The sequence below is a fragment of the Geospiza fortis genome, unplaced genomic scaffold (genome assembly GCF_000277835.1).
Source record: "Geospiza fortis unplaced genomic scaffold, GeoFor_1.0 scaffold10, whole genome shotgun sequence".
Lineage (NCBI taxonomy): Eukaryota > Metazoa > Chordata > Aves > Passeriformes > Thraupidae > Geospiza > Geospiza fortis.
The window spans coordinates 3479934-3506743 of NW_005054326.1; the positions used below are offsets into that span (position 1 = coordinate 3479934).

The window sequence follows — 26810 nt, forward strand, 5'->3', positions numbered from 1 at the left end:
TTGTGGTTGGGGAGATCTGGGAAGAACAGCACGCACGCCTAATGTCAAAATTATTTCCAAGCACTGTCTGTGACTGCAGAGAGCTTGCTGTGCAAAGAGACACATCAAGCAAAGTAAATTGCTTAGAAGTGGCTACACCTGGCTTCTTCAACAGGGAGCAAAACCAAAATAAATGGAACACTCAGCCTTTTCTTCCCTATTTTGCAACTAATGGTTATTATATGTGGACACAGCCCCCTCCAAAGAACCAGTGTTTATTTTGCTTCTAATTATAGAATCTTTTCAGCATTCCCAGCTGACATACAACAGAAATAAGCAAAATACATGATTTTCGAGACATTAATTCACTTTGAGGAAAAGTATATTTTAAGGAGTAGTAAAAGTGTATGTACTACTCCACCACCCAAGTAAAACCAGTTTAAAAAGCTGTAATTTTTTATACATGATGCCCTCATCTTCGACAATAATGTTTTGTCATTTATATCAGAAAAAAACCCCAAATTTTTGTGGCTAAAAAGTAGCTTTATGTTTTAGATTAAATAATATCATTTCCCCACAGAGCATTCACTACATTTGCTGCAAAAAACAGCTTTTCTTGCAAAAGCTGCCATCCCTGATTACCACTCCTCCTTGTTTATGCTGAGGATAAACAACTGTGCAGGCCCACGTTTAATCCTGCATTGACTAATTGCATTCTCCACTTCTGTGATGCTGTGTCAGTCTAAAAACACTTCATGAACAATTAGGACTCACAAAATCTCCGTGACAGAGACAAGACTTACATTCATGGAACAGATGATGCAACCCAAGCACAGTGAGTTAATTGTCTGCCCGAGGTCACCCCCAGAATCGGTTACAGAATCCAGGAATTCAGCCCTCGCTCCTCAGCACGGGATGAGCCGCAACACCAACACAAGAATTCCAGCAGAGCCTACCAAGATGTGTTGGAGCTTTGTCACTGCCTTAGATCGTCACTCTTAACCAAATTATTTTGTGGAAAAGGGTTTGAGACAGAAGCTGACAATTCTGGGCTTTTTTACAAAACCAGTATGCACACATACACAAAACAAAAAAAACGGGAAGGAATGCAGTAAGTTATCCTTACTCCCATTAAGAAGTACCTGCTTATCTTCAGTAGAAAGGCTCCATGTTGGCTCAAAAATGCCTTCTCTTCCATGCAGCCACCAGGGAACTGCAACGAGCCTCACAGCCTACAGCATAAAGTTTGTATGTGTGTCACCACTGGTCCAAATTAGGATTCCCCCCTCTCCCTGTTTCCCTTTTCTCATCCACTGCATTGCATGGATATGTGCCTTGCAGTTTGAAATTAAATCACTGCAGTCTGAAGTTTGGGTTTTGGCACTTTAGACCACAATGTTGCATTTCCACACTGGAGTGAGACTGTTGCTGCCTCCCTGAAACTGAGCAAAAAGATGGAATTCTTAAGTGGCCATAGTGAGAAAAATCCAAACTGTGTAGCACATCCTGATCTGTGCTTTTAAGAGTATGTTTCAGAGACTATTTACCCAGATAACCTTAATTTATATACTAGTTCCCCATTCCCTGCTGCACAAGCTGCAGGACAATTTTTAATATCAAAGTAAGCTGACTAATTAGAAAAATCACCATCTTAAGCAGGGTTCACACCCTCCATAAAGAGGGAAATCTCAAATCCCAATTTCCTTCCTTTCCTACTCTCTCTAAGGCTGTTCTTGCTTCCCCAAAATGGTTTGGGCCACCTGAACCCCAGGCAGGGCAAGTGCAGCAAAGCTGGGGCCCAGCACATCCCTCAGGACCACGAGTCAGGGACTCATTTTTTCCACACTGTGGGATCCCATAAGCAGCTGGTTAACAGACTGGAGATCAGGCCAAGCAGCTGCTGGATATCCAAAGTGTGGGGACAGATCACTGCAGGGAATTCCTGATCCAGGATTAGGGGGGAGACGCTGCAGGAGCATCCCTGCCCTGGGGAAGGCTCCCAGGCTGCCTTCCAGAGTGCTCTCAGCCACTTCTGGGTCAGTCCCAACTGCATATTGAATAAAAATTCCTCTCTAATCCACAGCCTGGAGCACTGATGGGTTTATTTAATAGCACCCGAGGCAAAAATCTCTCTAAATGTATTTGTCATTTCACCAGCAAACCTCTGGTAAATGTTTTGTGAAGTATCATATTCCAGCAAGTTTTCATCCACTGTACAGAAGCCTTCACCAGCTCTCTAGGCTATAATCCAGGTCCTATATTCATGGACACACAGAGATGAGATGGGAAAAGGTGACTAAAATCAGTATTAAAATTGTCTTCTGCTTATCTCCTTCTTAAAATGCACATTGGCACAGCAGAGAAAAAAACCAAACAAAATCCACTTCATCTGTCATGATAGCTCATGACTAATTCATGTTCCCTGTTACTTATTTCCTTAATACTGACTGGTTTGATTGGGGGTGCTTTTTGTGGTTTTTGTTTGGGATTGTCTTGTTTGTTTAGTTTTATTTTTCCTTCTTAAATTCCTACTCCCCTTGGAGCCAAGTTCCAAAATTGAATATATCTGGAGATTGTTCTCACAAAAAAGGAGGGTGGAGAAAAAGCTGTTGATGGGCAGGGGCTCAGTGCTTTCCTTCACAAGGAAGGTACTACCATCCTCTCTCAGGGCCCACTCTTGAAATCCAGATCCAAAACTGAAAACACCTCATGGCTGCTCCTGGCAGAGGGAAGATTGTACCTCTTCTTGTCCCAAGTACCTTTAGTGCTTATTATCCCCCCTTACTGCTTTACATATTCATATTCATTAAAGCCACCATCCTTTAAGCCCCTCATAGAGCCCCCAGCTGGATCTGTCACCACACCCTGAGTCACATCCTCAGGGGCTCTGCTCCCCTCTCCCACCTGGCTCTTTGGCACTCTGTCTTTCTTGAGACATGCTAAAACCCCAAATTCAGGTGCACACAGCTGCTTCCCCAAACTCCTGGGAGATCAACTCACTGCTGGAGAGACACCCTGGGACTGCCTCTGGCTCCCCTTCACCAGCAGCCCCCCAGCAACCAAAACCTCTTCCCACAGCAGGACCTGCCTTGTCCTCACTGGCCACACATGGGGCTGTCCCTGTCCCATTCCCATCATCCTCACACCTGGGGCTGTCCCTGTCCCATCACCATCATCCTCACACCTGGGGCTGTCCCTGTCCCATCACCATCATCCTCACACCTGGGGCTGTCCCTGTCCCATCACCATCATCCTCACACCTGGGGCTGTCCCTGTCCCATCATCACCCTCATCCTTATCAGCCACACCTGGGGCTGTCCCCATCCCTGTCCCATTCCTATCATCATCATCTTCACACCTGGGGCTGTCCCATTCCCATCATCATCCTCACTGGTCACACCTGGAGCTGTCCCTGTCCCATTCTCATCATCCTCACACCTGAGGCTGTCCCTGTCCTTGTCCCATTCCCATCATCATCATCCTCACTGGCCACATCTGGGGCTGTCCCTATCCCTGTCCCATTCTCATCATCCTCACACCTGAGGCTGTCCCTGTCCTTGTCCCATTCCCATCATCATCATCCTCACACCTGAGGCTGCCCCAGCCCATCAGGAATGGGGTCAAAGCAATCCCATTCCCCCTCCCCTGCCCACAGCCCATGCCCTGCACCCGAGGTAAAAGGGAGGGACACAAAAAAAGATATTTAGAGGGTGGTCCTTTCTAAAAACACCCTTTTCTTGCTTTTGAATACCCTTGTCTAGCAGAGCCATTTACATTTTCACACAGAGCTACTTACACATAGGGAAGAGCTATATTTCATGTGTCTCACCTATTTTCACTTAGATCTATTTTCTCTTAAATCGATTTAGACACAGACACATTTACATATATATGAATTTACAACTGCATCTCAGATCTATTCAGCCTTATCTCAATTTACACTTGTGTTTACACCTATGTATCTATTTAGACTATGTCAGCCTACACTTCTATTTGGATTATATAGTAACACTTATTGCACAGAAAATCAGTTTAGACCAGATATCTGTTTAGAGATAAATATTTACACTTCCATCAAATTACACATCAGCCTGTTTAGATTTAGGTATTTATATACCCTTATATATAACCTCTATTGAGATTACATACATCATCTACTTTTACCCTACAATGGTTAGATGGTTCCAGCTGGACAGAAATTTTCTATTTTAAATCATCGTTCTGCATCTCAGCAGCCTCCTGTCAGTGCTGTTAGTGGCTCTCAGGTTCTTTCTGATCATTCCCTGGCTCCTCAGCTGTTTTCTTTGCAAACCCAGAGAGATAAACCCACCGAACTTGTGCATCTTTTCCAGTCCTTTCTCTTCTGTTCTAACTCTATTTGCTCCTCATTGAATCATTTTCCAAGTAATAGCAAGTGACACAATTTGTAGTGTCAATTTTAGCACAGTCAGTGTTAATTTTCAGGGAACAGAAAAAATTATTAACTATTTCTTGACACCATTACTGTATTTACACTTCACAGCTGGTAACTGGGCCAAACTTTCCTTCTACAAAGATTTTCATCTCAAGCTTAGGCCATTGAGAAAAAGCTCAGAATTTACCCAGATCATTCTCATCTTTCCCAAGTTTTGGAAGAGTTGCAGACTGGGATATTCATGTGAATTCGCTAAAGAGCTCCCATGTCTCCCAAGTCATTCTATGCTGGATCAGCACTGCTGTTAAATTTGCAGGACCTGAGGGACGAGGCTTCTCTGGCTGTTCTTTCCAGACCTTCCCTGACCTCACCCTGATTTAGCTGTGGCAGCAATTTCTCTAATTGAGCAGGTGTCTGTATCTTGTTTTACTTCTGTTTATCTTTCTGTTGCACAACCATGGCTCCATATCTGCAGCGGTTATTTTAGTAGGATGAGATATTTACAACCAAATAATGACAGAGTTTACAGAAATACAGGCTGGGCAGAATATCAGAGGCCTTGAGAAGTGGAAACACAGGATGCAGTGTGTGAGCACAGGCAGGAGATAAGAGATGGGGCACAGGCTTGGCACTGGAGACCCCACAGCTATAAACAATTCACTAATGGTCAGTGAAAACACAAAGCAGTCCTGAAGCAGGACAGAACTGGTTGTAAGGGTAACAGAGAACAAAGAAATTCTATTTCACACACATAAAAGGGAATATAAGATGATAAATTCTGATGAAACCTGGAGCTGCACAGCAATGAGGAAATACGTCAAAGGGTGTTAGGAAACATTTGTAAGTGACTCCAAGTGGATCCCAGGAGGAAAAGGAGAAACTGTCACCACAAACATCATATTCCTCCCTGTTAAGGATGTGAGATTTCAACAAGTCATTGTGTACTTCCCCTCTTCCTTCTGCAGCAAATTATACCCAGGAACTAAATGAGCATAAATACCAGCCTAACAGGCAGAATTTTAAAAGCAGGTTTAACAGTTTTAATTGAATTATTAACAGTTTTAATTGAATTATTACTATAGTTGCAGCTTTTTAATTATTAAGGAAAAAAAACCCCAAACATTGCATTTGAGTCTCTTTTGTAACAATTAAATCTAGACTAATTAGGTGAAGATTTCAGTTACTCTAGCACTAAATTCTACTTTTTACTTTTATAATATGTGCTTACCCTTTTTGACACAGAACACAGTATGATAATTCTTAACCTACTGTCTACCATACCTTATCTATTAACTGTGACTTTCCATTCTTGAAAAACCTTATTTCATTTCTCTCTTTTTTTCCCCAAGGCTGGCTAAGTCAATAGGTTCTTCCCATACAGATGTCATGAAAACCCCACAAGGGCTTGCATTTAGTGAGAAGATTCTGCTGCTTCCTCAAACATATCAAAAGAGAAACCCAATTACTGACTTTGTCATCAAGAATAGATTTCTATGATAGGGTCTTGGATTTGCTTCCTTCCTTTTCTTGCCCTGAGTTTCACACAGCAGGACCATGTATGTTCTGGATCCCAGAGTAAAAGTTTTTAGGGCTGCATCAGTACTGTGAAAGAGCTAACCAAAAACTTTACAATTTATCAGGTCAGTTTATAATCTCACTTTAGGTAGCTGCTTCTGTGTCTTTATCAGTCAATGCGTTGACTCAAAGACAATTTATTTGCTTCTCCAATTTCCTACATTTTTGATGTTTTAACAGTTACCTGAAAAACTCATTTTGGCAACAAAACACCTATGCTGGGGTATGCATAGATATTTTCACTTTTCAACTCATAATTATTTTTCCCCCCACTGTTGTGCTGATAGTGTCTAGAAAAAGCAAACACCTTCCCTTACACAGCACTGCCATGGTCTCTGAGAACATCTGGTACAAAGTCCCTGCTCAAATCTGGTCTTAAATCCAGGATCCAAACCCTGGTCTTAAACCAGGCACAGCAGGGAGTTGAATAAATGCAGAACAAAAATAAATTTTTAACTCTCAAAAGCTGCCAGATTTAATCAGAAGTAAGAAAGAGTGGGTTTGGCAGAGTTTAGTTGTTCTCTTCCTGCACCTCCCCTTGCCCCATCCCCACCCCCAGTCCTGTCATCATCTTTGGCCACGAGAGATAAACCACAGAATTCACTGGAAGTTCTCACTCAGGGCAGGCAGGGCTGAACCAGTAAAGACTGAAAACTTGCTGGTAGAGAGGTGTTTCCATAATTCTCACACGTGAGCAAGTACCATCAGTGCAAGTCCTGAACTGACAGACAAATGGAGACACTGAACAGCTCTGCACTGACCACAAATTCTCACTGCAAAGCCACCCCCATCTGCTAAACCCACCTTCTTAAGAGCATGACATTTGTCAGAAGCCTGGTATCTGGATACTTTCTCATGCTGATTTGGTGCATGCCTTTATATTTATGATTTTCAGACTTACTGGCAGTTATGCAGACTCTCAAAAACTTTGGTGTTTGCTTTATTCTGTTAATTTTGGCCACGTGTTTTTTCTCACCTTTCTCTCAGCTTGTCAGCACTGGACACTCTGAATCCACTTCACTTAAAATGTTTGCTTCTTTATATGTACTGCAGACTGTAATCCATCTACACCAGTAAGGGAAACTGCCCCTTTTCCCAATGGGAAATGCAACCAGTCTCTGGGAAAAACCAGCTCATTTCCAGACAGGTGAATGCTGGAATGTCAGCATCCAAACTGGCATTACAGACAGAAAAAATCAACATCAACACTACTGCACATTTTAAATGAGAGGAACAACAAAGGTAAGGGAGTCAGAAAACTGAATTATCCTCCCCCTCTTGGTAAAAATTTGCTTTTGTGCAGTTTTGCTTTAAACTGTGCATACATCAGCACACAAGAAACTCCAAAAAATCAAACAGAAAAGCACTATGACAAACAGGGAATTTTATTTTTAGCCCAGCAGAGATTTATCACTATGAGAGTCTTGTGACTTTGACAAATCTAACAATAATGAGTGGTGTATACAACCTACAACAGCTGGCAGAGAATAATACATTCCATCTGCTGGAGCTGTCCCAGGGGGCTGACCTTCAAGCTCTAAAAACTTTCAAATTTCTATTATTTTTTTCCCTCCCTAATAAAAAGCACCATGAAACAGCCATTTGGTTCATTTTGTGAAGGATGCATTGTGGTGAATAGCTGATGTCTAAAGAGAAAACTCAAAATGCATCTAGAAAATTCCAGTTACACCAAAATGCTGTTTCCCTTCTGTATGGATAAGTCTCTGTGACCTGCCACTTACTCTTGCTCTTCTAATTAACTGCAATCTTCATACTTGAGTGCCTTCTTTAAACCTTACAGGAAGATTAAAGATGTCAGAGGGCTTGCACATGTCTTGTCATCCTGAAAAGAGACCCTGCTGCAGAGGAGTAGGTACAAGGACAAGCAAAAGTACAGGTAAAGATTAATTTCAGGAATACAGAGAATACTTCTGGATATAATCTCAGGTGAGGATGAAATGACTGAGGGTTTTAAATCGCTGCATGAAAATATTAAATCATACTCCCTGGTATGAAATAGTTCCTTAGTTGAAGCAACAGACACCCATGAAAAAAAAATACTGCATTGGAGGGCCACAAAGATGCTCCAAGGGCTGGAGCACCTCTGCTGTACAGACAGGCTGAGAGAGAGGGGATTGCTCAGCCTGGAGAAGAGAAGGCTCTGGGGAGATCTCATTAGAGCCCTTCAGCACCTAAAGGGACTTTGTGGAAACACTGCAGAGGGACTTTTTACACAGGGAAACAGTGACAGGACAAGGGGAATGGTTTGAAACTAAAAGAGGATATAACTAAATTAGATATCAGGAAAAATTGTTCCCTGTGAGGGTGGTGAGGCTCTGGCACAGGGTGCCCAGAGAAGCTGTGGCTGCCCCATCCCTGGAAGTGCCCAAGGCCAGGTTGGACAGGGCTTGGAGCAACCTGGGATAGTGGGAGGTGTCCCTGCCCATGGCCATGAGACTGGATGATCTTCAAGATTCCTTCCAACCCAAATAATTCCAGGATTCTTTGATCCTTAAGGCCCTTTACAACCCAACCCATTCTAGGCAACGCTATTCTATGACTCAGCATCAAACATTTTCTAGAACTTCCTAAATCTCTATGTTTGTTTTAGTTTTTCCTTATTAATTTCTTTCGAAATGCTTTCCTTATTCATTTCTTTCTAAACCTCTCGTTTCGAGAGGTTGGATTTCCAACAAGGAAACTATTATTGTGGAAGAGTTTTGGCCTTTCCCTTTCTGTAAGGATGGATAAACTCTGAGTGCTACAGATAATTTTTCATCAGTCACACCCAGAACCCCATGCACAGTGCATAGGTCAGGAGTAATTTTTCTTTTAGGTTACCAAGTTTTTGTTTCAAAACTCTACCATTTTTGGTGAACAAAGGTCTTGTTTCTCTATTATGCGCTATCCAATACATGGGTATTTTTATTCCATATACACAGAAACCTCTCAGAAACCTTAATGTTGATAATCGCTATTTTGTAAGGTTTCCCTTTTCTCCAACCTTCTTCACAGAAATAAAGGAAAGCAGTTTTGCCCAGATTTGGAAGATCTGCCTCCTAAGCAAGGTTTGAGGAAGCCAAGAGTAGGATGGGTGGATGTAGATACATGAACAATTAGGAAAATCCTATTTCCAGGAGAAAAGGTGTGTTCACATAATGCCATTGCTGAATTAAGGCAAATATCTCCTTTTTCAAGGATACTTGAACTACATTTCTATCTATTTCTGCCCAAAAAAAGGAATTTTATCAGTGGGACTGTTACTGTGTCCTGCTCATTTATTTTAGGCTTTCCTACAATCCCTCTCTCATACCTGAGCAGAGCAGCAAAGACAGCTGGTTTAGGGCAGCAAAGAGAGCTGGTCCTCTAGGTCAGATCTAGAAAAGGAATCTGATTCAACCAGTTTGCCACAATCTGCAAAACATCCAGCCCCCACCAGCAATGAATAAAATATTCCACTACAGCAACACTCAAATAGAAGCTGGCAAGGCCCCTTTCAATTACCTTTTTTGAATGATGATCCTCTCTGCCTTTTCTACTTTCAGCATTTTTGACAGGAAAAAAAGCCCCATTTACAGGCTTGGAGCCTAGTACTTCCACTCCTCAGGAATAGAAGCCTATTAATTCTGGCAAGGAGAAATTCACTGAGAGAAATCAGGCTTAAACTTTTGAGAGGTGTCAAGAATGTTCAGTCAATTGAGAGATTGAGTTCGCCAGCTACATTCCTGGAAGCTTTGCAACAGAACGAATGAATCAGGAAAATCAAATTGAGTGTGATTTAACCCTGACACTGGCTAAGGCAAAAGGTGAAAGAAAACCAAAAATAGACAAAGTTTAATTGGTAAGGGAATAATATGCATGGCTGTCTCTCAGAATAAGTTCAACCAGCTAGAATGAAAGTACTAGAAGAAAACATTTTCAGAAAAAGTGGGGAAAATGCTTTCATTTTCCTGTCAGGCAGAAACAGATTCAGGCTTATCTCATCACTCTCCTTCCTATGACACAGAGCTTTGCTCAGATTGATTATGACCATTGAGAGAACAAAGCTTTAGTGAACCAACACTGGCAGAGCTGAGCACAGCCAGCAGAGTCCCCAACATCTCAGTGGCCTCCAAGCCTGTTACCAGCAGCTCAACACTTTGCTGCTTCCATCCATCACATCACAACACCGAAAATACACTCAGAAAAATCTGGTCAGCAAGGGAAGCTGCTCCAGCCCAATAAACATGCTGAGAATGAAGACAATGTTCTGTTATTAGATGTGGAGTTAAAGCAGAAACTTCAGTTATAAATATCACACACTTCATGCCCTCTCTCAGAACCCTAAAAGCACTGGAAGTGCCTCTGGGTATGGAACAGAACTCAGGTTACGAGTTCAAGATGTAGCAGATCCAGAACAGAGTCCCAACCCCATCAGACAAAGAAAATCAATTCAAAAGGGGAAAATCAGCTTTCCAGAAAAACTTCTTTTATAGTAAACAATACCATTTTTATATTTCACATTATAACATTCATATTTCCATTACAAACTTAATTTTAAAGAAAGGATTTTACAGACAAAGCAAGTATGTTAACTAAGCAGTGAAATTCAGACAGCTTCCATGTTGAAATATAACCATTGCTTATATAAACACACAATACTTTAAATTAAGCAAGATAAAAAAAACCCACTTATCAAAACCTCTTAGGTGATGTGGGCATATAAATAGTTGTTTTTTTCTTATCACAATGTGTTTGCACAATGTTTAAGAGGGGGCTGTAAAAAAAGAAGAAATATTTTTCCTTGTTTGTCTTTCCTTCTTTCAGAAGGAGGTAAAGTTAAAAGGTGAGATAGACCTGAGGAAGCTTTCAATCCACCTCTGAAATAATTCAAAAAAGAAGAATGAACAATGAATCCAGCATCCTAATTGATGGTGAACAATGAAAGCTCTTTTGATATTCACACCATATGAATCAAAGACTTCCTTTCATTCCTGTCTCCCTATTTTTGTTATGCAACCATCCTTGGTTGAAGGCATTTTGATTTACTGATTAGCTTAGAATTGTTTTTTCATAGAACTTTTTCCTTCATCACATCAACACTTTGTAAGTTTGTCTCTTGAAAAATGATAAACTGAGCACAAATAAGTTACCTTTGGGCTCACCGATGTAGAAGGACACATCTTTTTTGTCCTCTTGCTCATCAATGTGATCATAAGTGATCTGGGGAACAGACAAGGAATTTTCTCCCGGGTTTATTACAGGTGCAGAGCCATTCCCACAGCCCAGCTTCCCTTTTCTTCTGTATCTTCTGGCCTGTGAGAGGAGGAATGGAATGGTCTCAGAAGATGCTATGGAACACAGACAAGTGCACATGTGAGCTTCACTGTACAGTGAATTCACTTGAGGTCAAATGATTTTTATTTAAAGGATGAAACTGAAATTCAGTGAAAGGGCTGCAACCTTTGTTTATGGTTTTAAAGTGTCTGATTCTGAATTATTCTCAGAAGGCAATTAGAACATTGTGAAAAATCAGGCTGTTAGTAAAATTTCTCAAATTGGGACCAAAACTCAAGGCATAGAAAATTCTAATGACTTCTGCATATATTACCTTGTCAGGAATAGCTTTCTAAAGTTTAAATGCAACATAACCCTAGACCTTGAACTATGAACTAGGCCCTGCGCAGCATATTCAACTAAAGAAAACTTCACCTTTTGCCAAAAAGGGCTAAATTAGGCACTTTATGGTCTACATACAGACTTTTGGAATTCCTTCTTCTGCTCAGCTCTGCAGCAGTTAAACAAATGCACATTCAAAATTACATAGGGGGAAAATGGTAGAAATAAGTATTTGGTGTGGACAGTGGATACAGTGACATGTATCAAAATTCTTCTAAAAGCAAAGATTACAGGCTCTTATAGCATGAAAACAAATTGGGAATCCTCTGGAGAAAAAAATGCTACAACATACACAAAATGATCAGTATGTGTTTGAGACCTTAAAATAGGAAGTCACAGACCAAGAAAGAACAAGAAATGAGGGTCCTTTGGTAAGAGGTGAAAGAACCATTACCATGTTCTTAAATGAGGGCCCACAGGGCACAGGGAGGTTCAGACAAATATTATATTAGAGAAAACACTAGAGAAAACAGAGGGAAAATATGTTTTTCCCATCTTTCCAGCCAAGGATTGCTTGCTGTTCAGCAACACACACAGGAGTCTTACTTCTGCTTTACCCCTTTCCTCCTGTTTTTCCTGCCTCTAGCTGTGACTAAACAAGGTCACGCTACCCAAAACACAGACATGCACACAGATCAGGCTGCTTCAGCTTCCTCCATGTGCCAGGGGGAATTGCACAGCCCTTCTTCCCTGGGAAACAGGCTCCAGTGGGATGCCACTGCCCTAAGGCAGGCCTTGAGCATCCTTTGGAAAAGGCTGGGTCCCTGAGCTGGACCTGCTGCAGACTCTGCCCTTCTGGCAAGCTTGGCAATGACAGCACAGACCTGGGTGTTGGCAATTTCACCTTTGCAGGCAAACACTGTTCTGCTTTCCTGCACTCACAGCCCGGGAATCTGCCCTAATTTCTAAAGAAATAAAAGCAGCATGGAGTACTTCAGAGAAGAGTAGCTGCTGTTAAGCCTGACAATAAATTTTTAAACTGGCTTGCTCCTTCTTCTGGTATGAACTACCTCGAAAAATGAATGCAGAATGGGAAAGTGGCACCTTGTGCTTTGAGAAAGTAGGAGACTCCAAAGGGGATAAAACAATGGAGAGTTGGTACCTGTCTGACCAACAAGGCAAATTCAGTTAGAATATAATATTTCCTCAAGAATATTTTAAGTAAAACAAAACTAATTGGGTCGCGGCAGGGGGAAAATAAACATATTTCAGGTGTCCAAACCGCTCAAGCCCTTCACAAGGTTTTTGGCAAGTGAATTATAATTTCAAATGAAAAGCAAGCAGAGAGCCAGCCCTGCCAGTGCTGTCACCTGCTTTCTCAGGCCGGGACTAGATGGCGCTGGAGACTTTTTGGGATTTTGCACGGGAGCTGTCACATAGATCTTCCAGGTGGCTGTGGAGGTGCAGGATTTCTCTGCTGCATAGCAGCGCCACAGGGTCTGTAAAGGAACCCAAAGAGCCTCAGTGCAGGAGCAGTCACTGGGATCCTGCACGGCAAATTTTGCAGCAATTCAACTGACAACAAAGCCCTCAGTTCAGGCAAACACCACTCCTGATAAAGTATAACCATGGTGGATGCAATTTGTACCAGGACATGTATCACACAGAGATATTCAGTGTGCTCCCCACCATGAGCTGGGATCAAACTCTACCCACAGCAAAAAGAACCCCGAGTAAATCAAACTCAACCCCCATAAAAGTGAATCCCCCACTGAATGCTGGGTTTTCTTTTTTCTGCGCTGTGCCACAATGAATGTTTGTGCACTCTGCCACTTCATTCTTTACATTATCATATGGAATGTTATGCTGGGAGATTTTTCTAAAAACAGGTGTGTTTTTTTAATGTATTTGTACATTCATCACATCAGGATTTGGCAGATGCACAAGCCCTAAAAGAACATGAAAAGGAAGTTATGAATTAAATATTATAATGAAGATTTTTATTATGCTTTTAGTATTTCACTACATATACTCACTACATCCAGTTAGTGTCATTATGCCTGTCAATATCAGGTATAGCACAGCTTCCAGAAAGGGAGAGGCAATGATCTAATTTCTCTATTTACTGGCATGGATCACAACTACAAAGTGGCTAAACACAAGTTATAGATCTATAATAGGTTTAGAAATGGTGATTCTCAGTACTTGAACTTCCAGGCCATACTCCCTTCTCCAATAAACTCTGAGGTATTTTAGTATGTTACTGTTGTGGCCTTACCTGAATTAGGGAAGCTGCAGCTGGGATTTGTCTATTGAAATGCTTCTGACGTTGCTTCTGCTGTACTTTCAGGGCAAAACCAGACCCCAGAATACCCTAGCAAAATAACAAAATTACTATTCAGGCATACATATAGCTTCACATACCTAAATAAAGTACTTCACACCAGGAATAAACAGACATTTAATAAAAGACTTTATAAAATGAATTTTCAAATGTCTACACTGTCAGAGCTCTATTTATTCCAACAAATCTGAAATTTAGCAGATCAACAGCAGAATTGTGTAGCTTCAATAAACAGCACATGTTTATTGCTGTGATCCACAGGTTACAGGAGCCAGAGGCATTCACAGAGGTGCACAAACCTGTAATGAAGAGATTCAAGTTCCACTTACAGCTGGCAGGGCAAAGAAGGAGATGGCAAACACTGAGAAGCAGGAAGCTATTGTCTTCCCAATCCATGTCTGGGGAACTTTGTCTCCATAGCCAATGGTTGTGACTGTTACCTACACCAGGAAGAAACATTTGTTTTAGTGCTTTTTCCCTCCAAAAAGCATGAGAAAAAAAGAATGGAAGGGGAAAGCAATTATGAAGTATCAGGAGACAGGTGTGAACCAAGCATGTGGATTTGGCAATAAGGAAACTGTGCTGAGAGGAGTGAAAAAGGACAGAACTAACCCCTCCCAACTGAATCCTCACAGCAAGAGGAAGAACACAAAACCATTCCAGGATGTGTTATCTCCCAAAGTCAGCCTGCCAGCAGAGCTAGACCTGAACACAGCTGAGGCCTGTGCTTAGCCTTCCTCCTCCCCCACAAACACAGGACCTGGCTGTGGTATTCACTTTCTCTGAACAGAGAGAGACACAATTCTCTGTCCCAGGATTTTTCCTGGGGAGGGCAGAGAGAAGTCCAGAGAAGAAGAGAAAACAATTCTTATCTCTACTTGATGCTCCTATTGTTCAGCACATGTGGAATGTGTTATGGAGACTGTTTACCAAAAGGGATTCGTTAATTGGACTCTGTTGATTGTTGTTTGGATTGATTGAACAATTAGGTCAAAGCTGTGTCCTGACTGTCTGGAGACAGTCACAGGTTTTTCTTTAGTATCTCTTTAGTATAGCATCTCTTTATTATAGTATAGTATTAGTGTAATATAACACAGCTTAAGAAAGCATATATATATTACATATAAAATTATGTATAGTATACGCATTATATATGATATATAATATAATATATGCATTATACATTATAGATAATATATGCATTATAGATTATATATAATATCTGCATTATAGCCTAGATATATAATAAATGCATTATAGACTAGCTATATAACAAGTGCATTATAGCATGGCTATATAATATATGTATCATAGCATGGCCATGTAATAAGTGCAATATAGCATGGCCATGCAATAAGTGCAATATAGCATGGCCATGTAATATATGCATTATAGTATGGCCATGCAATAAGTGCAGTATAGCATGGGCATGTAATAAGTGAGTTATAGCATGACCATGTTGTATATGCATTATAGCATGGGCATGTAATAAGTGCAATATAACATGGCCATGTAATATATGCATTATAACATGACTGTGTAATAAGTGCACTATAGCAGAGCCATGTAAGAAAGTGATTTATAGCATGGCCATGTAATAAGTGCATTATAGCATGGCCATGCAATAAGTGCAATATAGCATGGGCATGTAATAAGTGAGTTATAGCATGCCCATGTAGTATATGCATTATAACATGACTGTGTAATAAGTGCACTATAGCACAGCCATGTAATAAGTGATTTATAGCATGGCCATGTAATATTTGCATTATAGCATGGCTATATAACATGTGTATTATAGCATGGGCATGTAATATATGTATTATAACATGTCTATATAATAAGAGCACCACCAGTGGGGTCATGCTGGTCAGGGTCATTAGGTCAATTAGTGCCCTCAGGTCTGGGACCTGTAGGGACTTGGCTCTACACAGACTCGTTGCAGAGGTGATGAGCCAGCCCTGAAAAGCCCAGAGGCACGAGGACCTGAGTGGGACAGAGGTTTGGGGCTATTCCTGAAGAGCCCCAGCAGGATAAAAGAGAATTCATCATGAGCCAGAGGTTAGGAAGGACCTGGTGCAAGAGGAAAAGAGGGTCCAGGTGGTGGCTGGTCCATCAGAAAGGTTTGTCATGTAACAAGGAGCCCCTGCCTAATGGAAGGGGATAATCAGCTGATCCCAAAGCTGAAACCCACAGCAAGCCATAGGAATCCCACCTGACAGGGGCCTCAGCACCGTGGTCACAGCAGGACAAGACTCAGAGACCATGGTCTAAAACAGAGACCCTGGGCCATGGGGGTGTTGGGTTTTTGGCATCCTCAGAGCTCTGATGCCACCATAAAATGGTGTGAGAAACATGGCTTGGATCCCTGAGAAGTGAAAAGGCTAGTGAGGAACAGAAGAGTTCTGTCATCAACACTAACCACTGGGGAGAGCTGTAAATAGAAAAAATGTACTTTTATTTGGATGTACCAGCCCCAAACCTAGTCCCCCTCCCTTCACTTTGCCTTGAATGGTAGCACAAATACAGCCAAAACAGACTTAAAAGAATATGTAAATTTACACTGACTATAAAGAGGCTGCCTTTTATGGAAAAATTTGCTGACAAATGCTTAGATGTTATGCAAAAATAGTCTTCTCAGAAGAAACTATCAAGCAATAAAGGCATGGGAAGAATATGTTTCCTCCTACTCTCAGAGCTGGAAGAAAGATTTGCAGGGAAAAAATTAGCAACTACTACCAAACTTAGTTTTTCTAAGTTCCAAAAAATTGTTATATCAGTGTTTATTCATCATGAATTCTCCACTTGATGAAGACCACTTTGTAGTAGCTATACCCTTGAATGAATGTTGTTCTTTTGAACTGCAAACTACTCTCAGCAGCTCTGCCTTGCTAGGTGTTTGTCCAGATTTAATGTGGCTGGTTAAGTGACTCAGGTACTGTGTGCTACCAGCAGGACAATGAGTTTGCCAGTCCCCAAAATTAAATAAGACCCCCTAAAATTCAACTTTGAAATGCACCATGTGTTTTTGGGCACTGAGGAGCTGAAGTTCTTAAACAGCACTTCAGCTCCTCAGTGTACCCAGATGACCCTTCAAAGTCAGTGGTTTTCCCTTTCTTTTCCCCTCTTTTTTCTTATGAAAAGCTTCTTGGTTTTTTGGGGGTGGCTTGGTTTTTCTGCGGTGTTTTTGGTTGGCTTTTTCACTAAATTCTCCAGCAGCCAGGACTTAAAACCAAACTGCAGTAATGCTGAGCTGCCTTAATTTTACTGTGGAAGACAGTATGAAAGCTGTAACCACAGAAAAGATGAATTTTCCACCTCCACAGCAGGCACTTGGCTGGTAGACTCCTGCAGGTGCCTGAACATGTCTCAGGAAGTTTTTCCCTGGCTACTTTAAGAGGGTTCCTTGTTGGTAATTTAATTAGCAGATGGAATACATGGAAAGGATTATAAATAATGTAATTCTCTGGCTTTCTTAATCACAGCAGAATTTTTTTTTTCTACTCGTACATCCCAAAGTTATCAGTATTTCTGAGCAGAGAATGTTGGGCTCTGGAAAATGACACCTCTTGTAACAGGGATTTATGATGGCACATTCCAGCTGTGCACACAGGCTCTGAACACACACATGTATACCTCAAAAAGGGAAGAACTCTGATTTAGTAGAAGTCAACAGAGCTGCTCAGATGCTTAAAGACAGGCAGGTGTCCTCAGGTGTGAGGAGTCAGAACTGCACACCTCAAAAAACCATACTAAATATAAAGGGATTCCAACTGCTACCTCTGGCATGGAAATTTACTGCTGGAAATTCTGAGCAGTTGATCCCAAGTACCTGTGCCAGTTAACACCAATTCACTGGAGCAAGTATTCAACTCCAGTCCAGTGGTACAGAATAGCTGAGCTTGCAGCAAGGCAAATAAGCATTACCAGCAGCAAGAGGCCAGCAGGAAGGGCCAGCAGAAGAGAAGCCTCCTTCTTCTGTGCTCTTCTTTCCTCAAGGGAAAAATAAGCAGGGGGGGCCAGCAGAAGAGAAGCCTCCTATGTGCTCTTCTTTCCTCAAGGGAAAAATACCCAAAAGGGACAGGGCAACTGCTATGACATGGGTTGCAATTCTGGCAGGCTGACCATGCTGTTGGAAGTGCTTTTACATGTGCCCTACATGCTACAACTGCTAAGAATGGCTTCATGTGAAACACAAGCCTTTGATATGTCTTTGGAGTTTGACCTGTTTGTCTGCCAAATCTAGGAGGAAAAAACCTTGCCTTTAACTGAAGCAGGTGAATGTAATTAGCAATTAATTCCAACTCTCATTCATTCTTTATTTTCTCTTTTCCCTGTATTTAAACCTTTCAGGTCGTTTGTATCAAGTTCAGCAAGCTTGCACTTTCTCCTCAAAGCAAAATGTTCCCCCTAATATACTCTGTGGTTTTTGTCAGCCGCATAAGACTTTCAAATACTTGGTACCAAGTTGGTTTTTTTTTCCAATGGCTCAGTTTTGAAAGGTAAAAGCAAAAATCAAATTTCACTCCCTAGTAACTCCACATCTGTGTTTCTATGTTCCAGGAGATTTGAAAAGAAAAAGACACTGATTCACTTTGTCCTTTGTTCCTGTTCCCAGCTGTGAATTGCACCTGCACCGTGACTCACTGAATGCTGAGGAGGCCTAGATGCCTGAAAAGCTTGAACAACAATTTGAACAGTGTTCCTCACATGGCCAGAGAAAGAGGAGCTGATTTTATCTTGCTGCTACACAAAGCAAGTGAAGTTTTGGAAAATAACAAAACCCACTGAACACTTTGCATCTCCCATGCACACGCTTGGAAACACAGATCCCAAGTCATCTAGCTCAAGATACTGTGCACTGATGGTCTTCATAACTCCTTTGAAATTCCCAAAGTCCAAAATACTGTTGTAGAAACACACTCTGACTTTTTTAACCTTAATTTTGTTTACTCTTTACTCATATCATTGCAATAGCTTATAGTGATTAGAAGTATTTCCAATTCATACCTAAATATTCAATTCAACTAATGAAGCAACTCTGGAAAACTAGAATAAAAAAATAAACTTCTATAAAAAAAAGAAACAAGGAAATGTAGGAAGAGTACATTGGGCCCACATGGAATTTTTATCACACACAGAAATTACTTGTGCATGAATATGCATGGATAAAACCGGATGCTAAAAGTGATCCACTGGTGTTTGAGGTGAACTGCTCAAATAACGTAAGAATAAGTGAGAATAAGAGTACTGGTTTGTTCTTGTAAATCTGGCATGGGGTATCTTTCAATTATACCCTGATTGTTTTTCTTTTAAAATGCAGCACTAGCTCTACTTCTGTGACACTCATTGCCCTCCACCAGCTACAGGTTGCTTCACAGCTATAACCATGAGGTTTCATAGACTTAAAATTTTATCCCACATCCACTGAGGACTTTAACAAGTGAAAGGTCTATGGGTGGTTCATGGTTTCATTGCTTTCCAGCACCTTAGATTATCAGGTCCATCTGGCCATTGAGTGGCTTTTTCTTTTTTCACTTGATTCTTCTGGGTGTATACTTTTTAGCACAGTCATAGGTGATACTCTGCAGATTAAATAAATACTGGATCGCCTAGTGACAGGAAATGAATATTTAAAACATTTTCATAGTGAACCACTTAAAGAGTGGTGACTCAGGCTACATGTAATATAGTCTAATTCTGTGTAGTTCATCGAAGTAGAGACTTTTGCAGCATCTAAGTTCGTTGTCATCTTATTGCAAAAGTTCCGTACCTTCTTGGTGATTTTTCACGGGCAGCTCCTTATAGCACTGACAACTTCTTCTTCACAACACAGCCAACAAACTTCAACTCTCCTTTCTCCCCACTAACCCACTCTTCTATAGCACTGATCCTTATTGGACACAGCTGTGGCCTATTAAGGGCAGGCCTGTTCTTAATCTTTGGTAATCAGCGCAGCTGCAACTCCTCAGGGGTGAGATTGCCTTCTGCACTATCTCTATTCTCTTACATTCTATCCCCCCACCTACGTTAAAGATAAAAACCAAAAAACAGGAACCTATAACCTGCATCAAAGTCTGAATTATTACTGAAAGAGTGAGTTTTATACAAAAAGATAAAAAAAAAATAGGGTCATTAACGCAACCTTCACATATAGAACAGGTTTTTAAGTTGTGCACCTTTTGAGATAACTAAGCAGAGCTTAAAGGAAGTGATATAGATTTTGAAGGGGATTTTTACTTTTTTTGAGATGTGTTTACTTTTTGAGATTATTTTTACTTTTCAGATCTGTAAGCATTCGGTGTCCTTTGCTAAGAACTTGCTAACCTGCTTTCACAATAAAATTTAATACCCCTATAATTTAATTGTATTTCTTATATTCTTGCTTGTATCCCTCAGAGGAGGTTGTCAAGCTTCCTTACGGAAATACATTTTGCAAAAAAAGAAATGCCAGGTTTTTCTGAAAAGATCACAGCTTGAACAGAAAACCTTGGGCCCTGTTTGCACACACATTTTGTTGGTGAGGACTTACCACACCCCACCAAAGGGCATCAGCATAGCTGGAGAAACCTGTCTTTCCATCCTCATCAACTGCATCCTTCTCAGCAAGATAAACAAAGTAGGATGAAAAAATTAATCCCAAGAATCCAATGTACAGCGTGGTGATGAGTTCCTATTAAAAGAGAAAACAAACAAGTATTTGAGGTTTCCATCCTATATACATATGTATATACATCATTGTAAAACATTGCAAATATCTGTGGGGTTTTTGCATCACAGTAGAAAAATTAATATGTCATATTTCAGGTTTGACATTTGCCTCTAGTAAAACAGCTAAAACATTGACTTAGAATATATTCATACCAGGCTAAATAGTTCAAAAAGCCATCATTATGGGCTTGATCCTTGGGGCAGCTAAATGTAGAGTGGGACATCCATCCTAATTATGGAATGGTAATAATTTCATTTAAGTGTCTACTCAAAATACTAACTGTCTAAACATTTTAAAAGTAGCAAAGCAGCTTTAGAAATGCCCTTTCTGAAGAGTATACTGAGAAACAGCAGCCATGTCTTGTGATTATGGCCATGCCTGAGCAGTGAACCTGTGTATCTGATGTTTAGACTGCTTAAGACTGGATAGTGATCCTCAACAGTTTCATGTTAAAATAAAATCTGAAGATAAAATATGCTAGGTAGATGTCTTGTTTTCATGAAGAACAAGGCTAGGGCAGACTTCTGTGGGGGTATGTTGCAGTCCTTGTGAATATACCATTTTCTCTAAAGATTTTTGGGCCGGAGAGTTGTGTCAGACCTGCTGTGACTTAGATACAGGATTCTCACAGTCTTCAGGAAAAAAAAAGAAAGTGCTTGTGCACTTCAACAAGCCAAAATGTGTGGTGTCACTGAAGGAAAACCACATAAAGCTTTTAAAAGCAGTGCTAAATGAGATATCCACCTGTCCCTCAGGAAAATCCAATACCTAGTTATAAGGGAAAACAGCTCATTCTGATTACATAAAGCTGACATGCATCATTCCTTTATTTTCTTTGCACAAATTTGGCCATCTTTATCAGGAAACAATGTGGTGCTACATCTTCAGTGGCATCTTAAGTTCTTGACAGTCATTTCTCTCTCCTTGTGTCCCAGCCAATAAGGGAATTAAAATACTGCCATATGGTACATTTAAAATTAAAACCTGACTAGGAAGGATTGCCCCTGCTTTTAAAGTATGTCAGATTTTCACAGGTTTTCTGTAATATTCTACCCATGTTTCTTAAGCTGTTAGTAAGGGAAGGTTCCATTTTATCATCAAATTTCCCTCAGATTTTCTTTTTTCTTTCTTTGTTTTAATTTCCCTGTAAGAGCTTTCTGGGCAAAGGTAGCCCCCGTATCAAGTACCAACATTCAGCACCAGGAAATATAAATATTCTTCCTTCCCCTACAGCACTAATTAAAATCTGGGTTCAGGAAACCTTTAAGTAGTCTTGGCACAAAGAAAAATGGGTGCTTTTCCTCTAATCATTTAATGATGACCTAAATAATGAATTTTGATAGCATTTCATCTTGCTCATGGCCAAGTCTTTTAATTTAAGCCTTAACTTTTTGCAGGCCTGTTTGCTAAACAAGGCAGCTGAAAAAGGAAATAAACCCTGGGGTTTCAGTAGTTTCTCTGCTGGTTTTCTTTATTTTCTCACCTTTATCTCATGATAATGGAGCACTGTGTACTTGTAGATACGACTTGCTTTTTAAAGCTTCTTCTATTAACACAGACAATTGACTATAGCTGATTATTGGAATAATTCTGGTTTAAGTACTCGTTTTTTGGGAAGCAGGCAGGAAAATAGCAGAGTCTTATGAAATCCTTCCAAAGTGGCTGAAATATCAACAGAACTACTGAGTTTATTTCACCACTGGCACCTCTCAGCTCCAGTACTATTCATCTGAAGACAGAATTCTTTTTAAATAAAGGCCAGATGAAAATGCAACTGCCTTGGACTTACTCTAAATGTCACCAGTCCATGTTCCACGTGTATAGAGAGACTCTTTCATTATGAAGAACAATGGCAGCAATGTCATGCATACTTCATTTAAGGGAGAGTCAGAAGCTTTTTAAGTAACACATACTTCATGAGACATGATCACAAAACAAAGGGTATTCTGCAGGCATCAGGCCTTAAAATTACATATTTATGTGGGTTTTATTAGCTAAGAGCTTAAGAAAAAGGAGTGCTGCCTAAAACAAATGTTTCTTTGCAGCAGGGACTTTCAGATTCACACACACGGGAAACAGTAAGAACAAGAAATGCACAAAGGTAAATTTGAATACTGAGAGAGTTGAGTCAGCACATTTTTTAAACTCAGCTATATCTCTGTTTTCAGTTAAAATAAGGACCACACAATACAAACGTCAACACTTGGAAAAAAATATGAGAATCCCTCCTGTCCTGAGAGCAGTGGAAGACCTCACAAAGCAAGGTGAGGAAGGAGGAAAACCAACCTAGAGGCTCACAAGCTGGAGCTAGAGTGGCTAACTTGGCTTTTCAGCAAGCCTCAGCCATTTCTCCATGGCTTTCCACCACCACGTGTGGTATTGACTCGCGTTTTGTTGCCTTTGGCAAGAAATGCTGGTAAATAAGCTCAACCTGCTGAAAATAGAAGAGCATCCTAGACAAACTGGGCCTGAGTGAGCTAATTGAGCTATATGTAAAATTCCAAAACACGTGGAAATGGTTGGTGACAACTTCACTAAGCTCTTCAGGGCCCAGGGAGGTACAAGCGCTTGCTATTTTCACAGGGCACCAAGATGTGAATTCATTTTCTCACATTGCTTAAGGGTTTAGGGGCTCATGTTTTCTGAAAGAGTATTGAACGCAAAAAACACCAAAAATAGATGAGGACTTTGTACTCTGCCTGTGAAGAAAAAGCAGCTGAGGTGTTTTTGTTTTGGTTTTGTTTTTTTTTTATTATTTTTAAACAAAAATTTCTTTCAGAGACTGGACAGGAATAAAGGTTCCATTTTTCCTTCCATTTGGTACCGTGTTAGGGTTTCAGCTACACTTGTCCAATGTCAATACAGAACTGTGTGCTTGGTATTTTTTTTTCTTAATGTGTTAGTGGGTGATCTGCTTGGATAAGTACTACAGATCTGTGGAGTTTTATTTATCACCATAATCACTTCTTTGGATAAGCAAAACTTCAGGTGCGTTTACTCATAAATTTATTTTCCAAGAATTTTTTTTCCCTTTTAAACCATTGAACTTTCTTATGCTTGTGACACACAAGTGTTGTATTTTGGAGAGAGTATTTCCTGATTCTTGACTAAAACTCTGAACACCCACAGGAAAAAAATGTTCCCAAACATTTTTTTGGATATCAAGTTATTTGGATATCAGCTCTGCCCTAGCAAGATACCCAGGCAATGCAAGCATAATAAATGGAGACCACACAGACTTGGAGCATTAAAAGTCATCCTGTTGTACAGTATAAAAGGAGGCTTTATCCCATAGCACTTTGGTGTGCATCACTTCTGCACAGCCATCGTGACATAAAAGTTCCTACTGTACTGGGGGAAAAAAAATAAAAGGAAGAAAATTTACTTTTAGTATTAAATTATTGGCTTGGATTAAGTGCAGCACATTCTCTGTCCCAGAAAAACAGTTTTCCAAATAGAAAATTTAAAAATGTCTGCGTGGAAATTTGTAACTGTTTGTCAGTATGTGGAGAACAAATCTACACTCATAAAAACAAGTTAACCACCCTAACAAGTGGGATGTGGAGATTAATAGCAGAGTATTATCCCTCCACAGAGTGGCATGAGATGCAGGACTTCAAGGCTAATGATATAATTTTCCATTCTATTAATGAAGCTAATCATAAAGAGATTCCATGAAGACTCAAAAAGAAGCCTTCAATTAGAAATATTTTTAAATCTGCAGAAAAACTTTTAAACTCTTCCCGCTTAATGAGCTTTCACACAGAAAAAATTATTTCAAAGCTTTAACAGACATGCACCTATTTTAGCCAGGTTTCCCTCTGTGACCACACCCTTGAAAAAGTAACTTTTCTTACACAGCATCATAACACAATTCATTTTTTTTTAATTTACACAATGAATTAGAAAACTTTGTGCTCAAGGTGAACACAACAGAAATATTTAAATAATAGACTTCTTCTAGCAAGGCTTTCCCATTAGTGTTTGGTTTTCCCCAGGAAAACCAAGCTAGGAATACACCTTCTGCAGAAATAGTGGAGAGTACTTCCAATATGAAAGGCAGCCCAAAAAACTGCATTTAAGAAATTACATTGAGGGATAACATCAAAGAGTACAACAGCTAATTAATAAACCCAAACCCTGGTGTTTACACCCTGTTAGCCACTACCCTGAATAGCAAAAATACCTTCCCATTTTAAAAGGAGGACGGAACATACGATGGACTTTCAAAGTATTTTTTTCTCTTGCAATGTAACATCTCATTTATGTTACCAGCTGTCCTGGGTTGTAAGATTTGTGTGTATTCTATTTGCCATCTGTTAGAGGTGGGGCAGTTATCTTCTGTTAATTGGGCAGTTTTCTTTATCTCTTCCAGAAACCAATCCTCCCTCAGGGAAATATCTTCTGTTAATGGGCTATTGAGTGTCACTGCATGAGTGATAAAATTACATCATCCCATTGGGAGAAGCTCCACCCAGGGGGAGGAGCCAAGCATTTCTACCTGGATAGAATCTGAGATTTGGAACACCAGAGACAGTCTTTTCCCGCTAGATTCCCAGAGGAGCAGCTTTTTTTCCCCATTGGATTCCCTGAGGAAGACCAAACCCATCTACACCACCACAGGAACTTCAGAGGAAAACTCCACCCTTCTACAGGATCCCTGCTCCAACAGAACCACACCTGGCACTGCAGGAGGACTGGCCCCACCATTTAATGGGACTTCTACCAACACCCTGACCAACAGGGTGTCAGGGCCTATTTTGACTCTGTCAGTGTTTTTTTTTTTTGTTTGTTTGTACTGCTGCATTTGTATTTTAATTGTCCTAGTAAAGAACTGTTATTCCTATTCCCATATCTCTGCCTGACAGCCCCTTAATCTCAAAATTACAATAATTCAGAAGGGATGGGGTTTACATTTTCCATTTCAAGAGAGGCTCCTGCCTTCCTTAGCAGACACCTGTCTTTTCAAACCAAGACACCAGACCATTATTTGAAGCCCACAGAGAGAATTCACTGAAGCCAATGAATTTTAGGGAATGTTTAAAGGCTGAGTACCTGTCGATGGATGAAGACCACTGACCCCAGGAGTCTCCAGGTGCCTCCCTGGCGGTCAACGTGGAGCATCCGAAGGATCTGGAGAAAGCGAATCCCCCTGTAAGGAAAGTGAAGCATTAAAATAAATGCAATAAACACATAAAAATGCCTGAGGACAATACTGCCTTATCCTCCAACTGATTATGTCCACTCACACACTGCTATGCTCAAGAACTGTGATAGCACTGCTTCTGCCTGGGGAGGCATCACAGGCTTGAGGCATCTCTGTGTTTAGATCACATTTCATTATAGTCAAATTTATTCAGAAATGTTGACTACAAAAACAATTATTTAATGGGAAAACAAACCAAATCAGGGGAAACCTGATATAATTTCTATGATTCCAAACTTTAAATGCCTTCTTTCCAAGGAAAACTTCAAGTTTTGCTAACATAAATGTTAGCAAACCTTTTTCTCTATTTGCCAAAAGCAAAATATGAATCAAACATGGCATTACTGAAATCCTTGTTGTGTGAGTTATTGAAATATATCTGATATCACTGGAAATAGATAGAGTCCTATGTGTTTTAGGAGAATAACTAAATCAATCATAAGCTCTAAATATTTTCAACTAAATAAAAGTAATTATCAATATGGTTCTTCAGCACAATTTTATTCCATGGAAATATTTCATTTAGTTGCTCTTTTGACAATGAATTTTGTTTGCCTACAGTTATCTTACTGTCTTATCTCTGAAACAAACCAGTGAAAAGCAGGAAAGGATGAACACTGAATTTATCTACCTGAAAAATTTTTGACAAGAAGTTTTTTTGGCTCTTTTTGGCAATCTTCAAGATTTTTTTTGTGGATATAGGTTTTGGTTTTTAATTCAGACTTGCCTGACCCTGCTGTGGAGCAATGATAACACTGCAGGGATGTGAGTTAAGGTTCAGAAAGCATTCTGAGGTGTAGGACAGTGACTATGGACTCAGCACTGGGAAAGGCTTCACTGAGCCCAAAACCCACTGGGCTCCCATATAAACACATAGGAAGGACTTTCACTGAAGTCCTTCCTATGCTTCTAGTTAAATTTAAAAAAACCCTTGGAATTTCCACAAGCACCTTCCTCTTTTCCTGTAGGAGTTGATATTCCT

The 26810-nt window shown here is 40.3% G+C and overlaps 1 protein-coding gene across 1 annotated transcript in view; it reads right to left on the minus strand.

Moving 5' to 3' along the window:
- The window catches only part of LOC102038559 (potassium voltage-gated channel subfamily KQT member 1-like), a 410492-nt gene that overhangs the window by 353464 nt on the left and 30218 nt on the right, over positions 1-26810 (minus strand). The window contains exons 5-10 of the mRNA XM_005421085.2: positions 25678-25774; positions 20443-20583; positions 14240-14350; positions 13845-13940; positions 12937-13065; positions 11101-11263 (exon numbers count right to left, since the gene is read on the minus strand). Coding sequence (XP_005421142.1) covers positions 11101-11263; positions 12937-13065; positions 13845-13940; positions 14240-14350; positions 20443-20583; positions 25678-25774 — 737 coding nt within the window. The remainder of the gene's footprint in view (positions 1-11100; positions 11264-12936; positions 13066-13844; positions 13941-14239; positions 14351-20442; positions 20584-25677; positions 25775-26810) is intronic.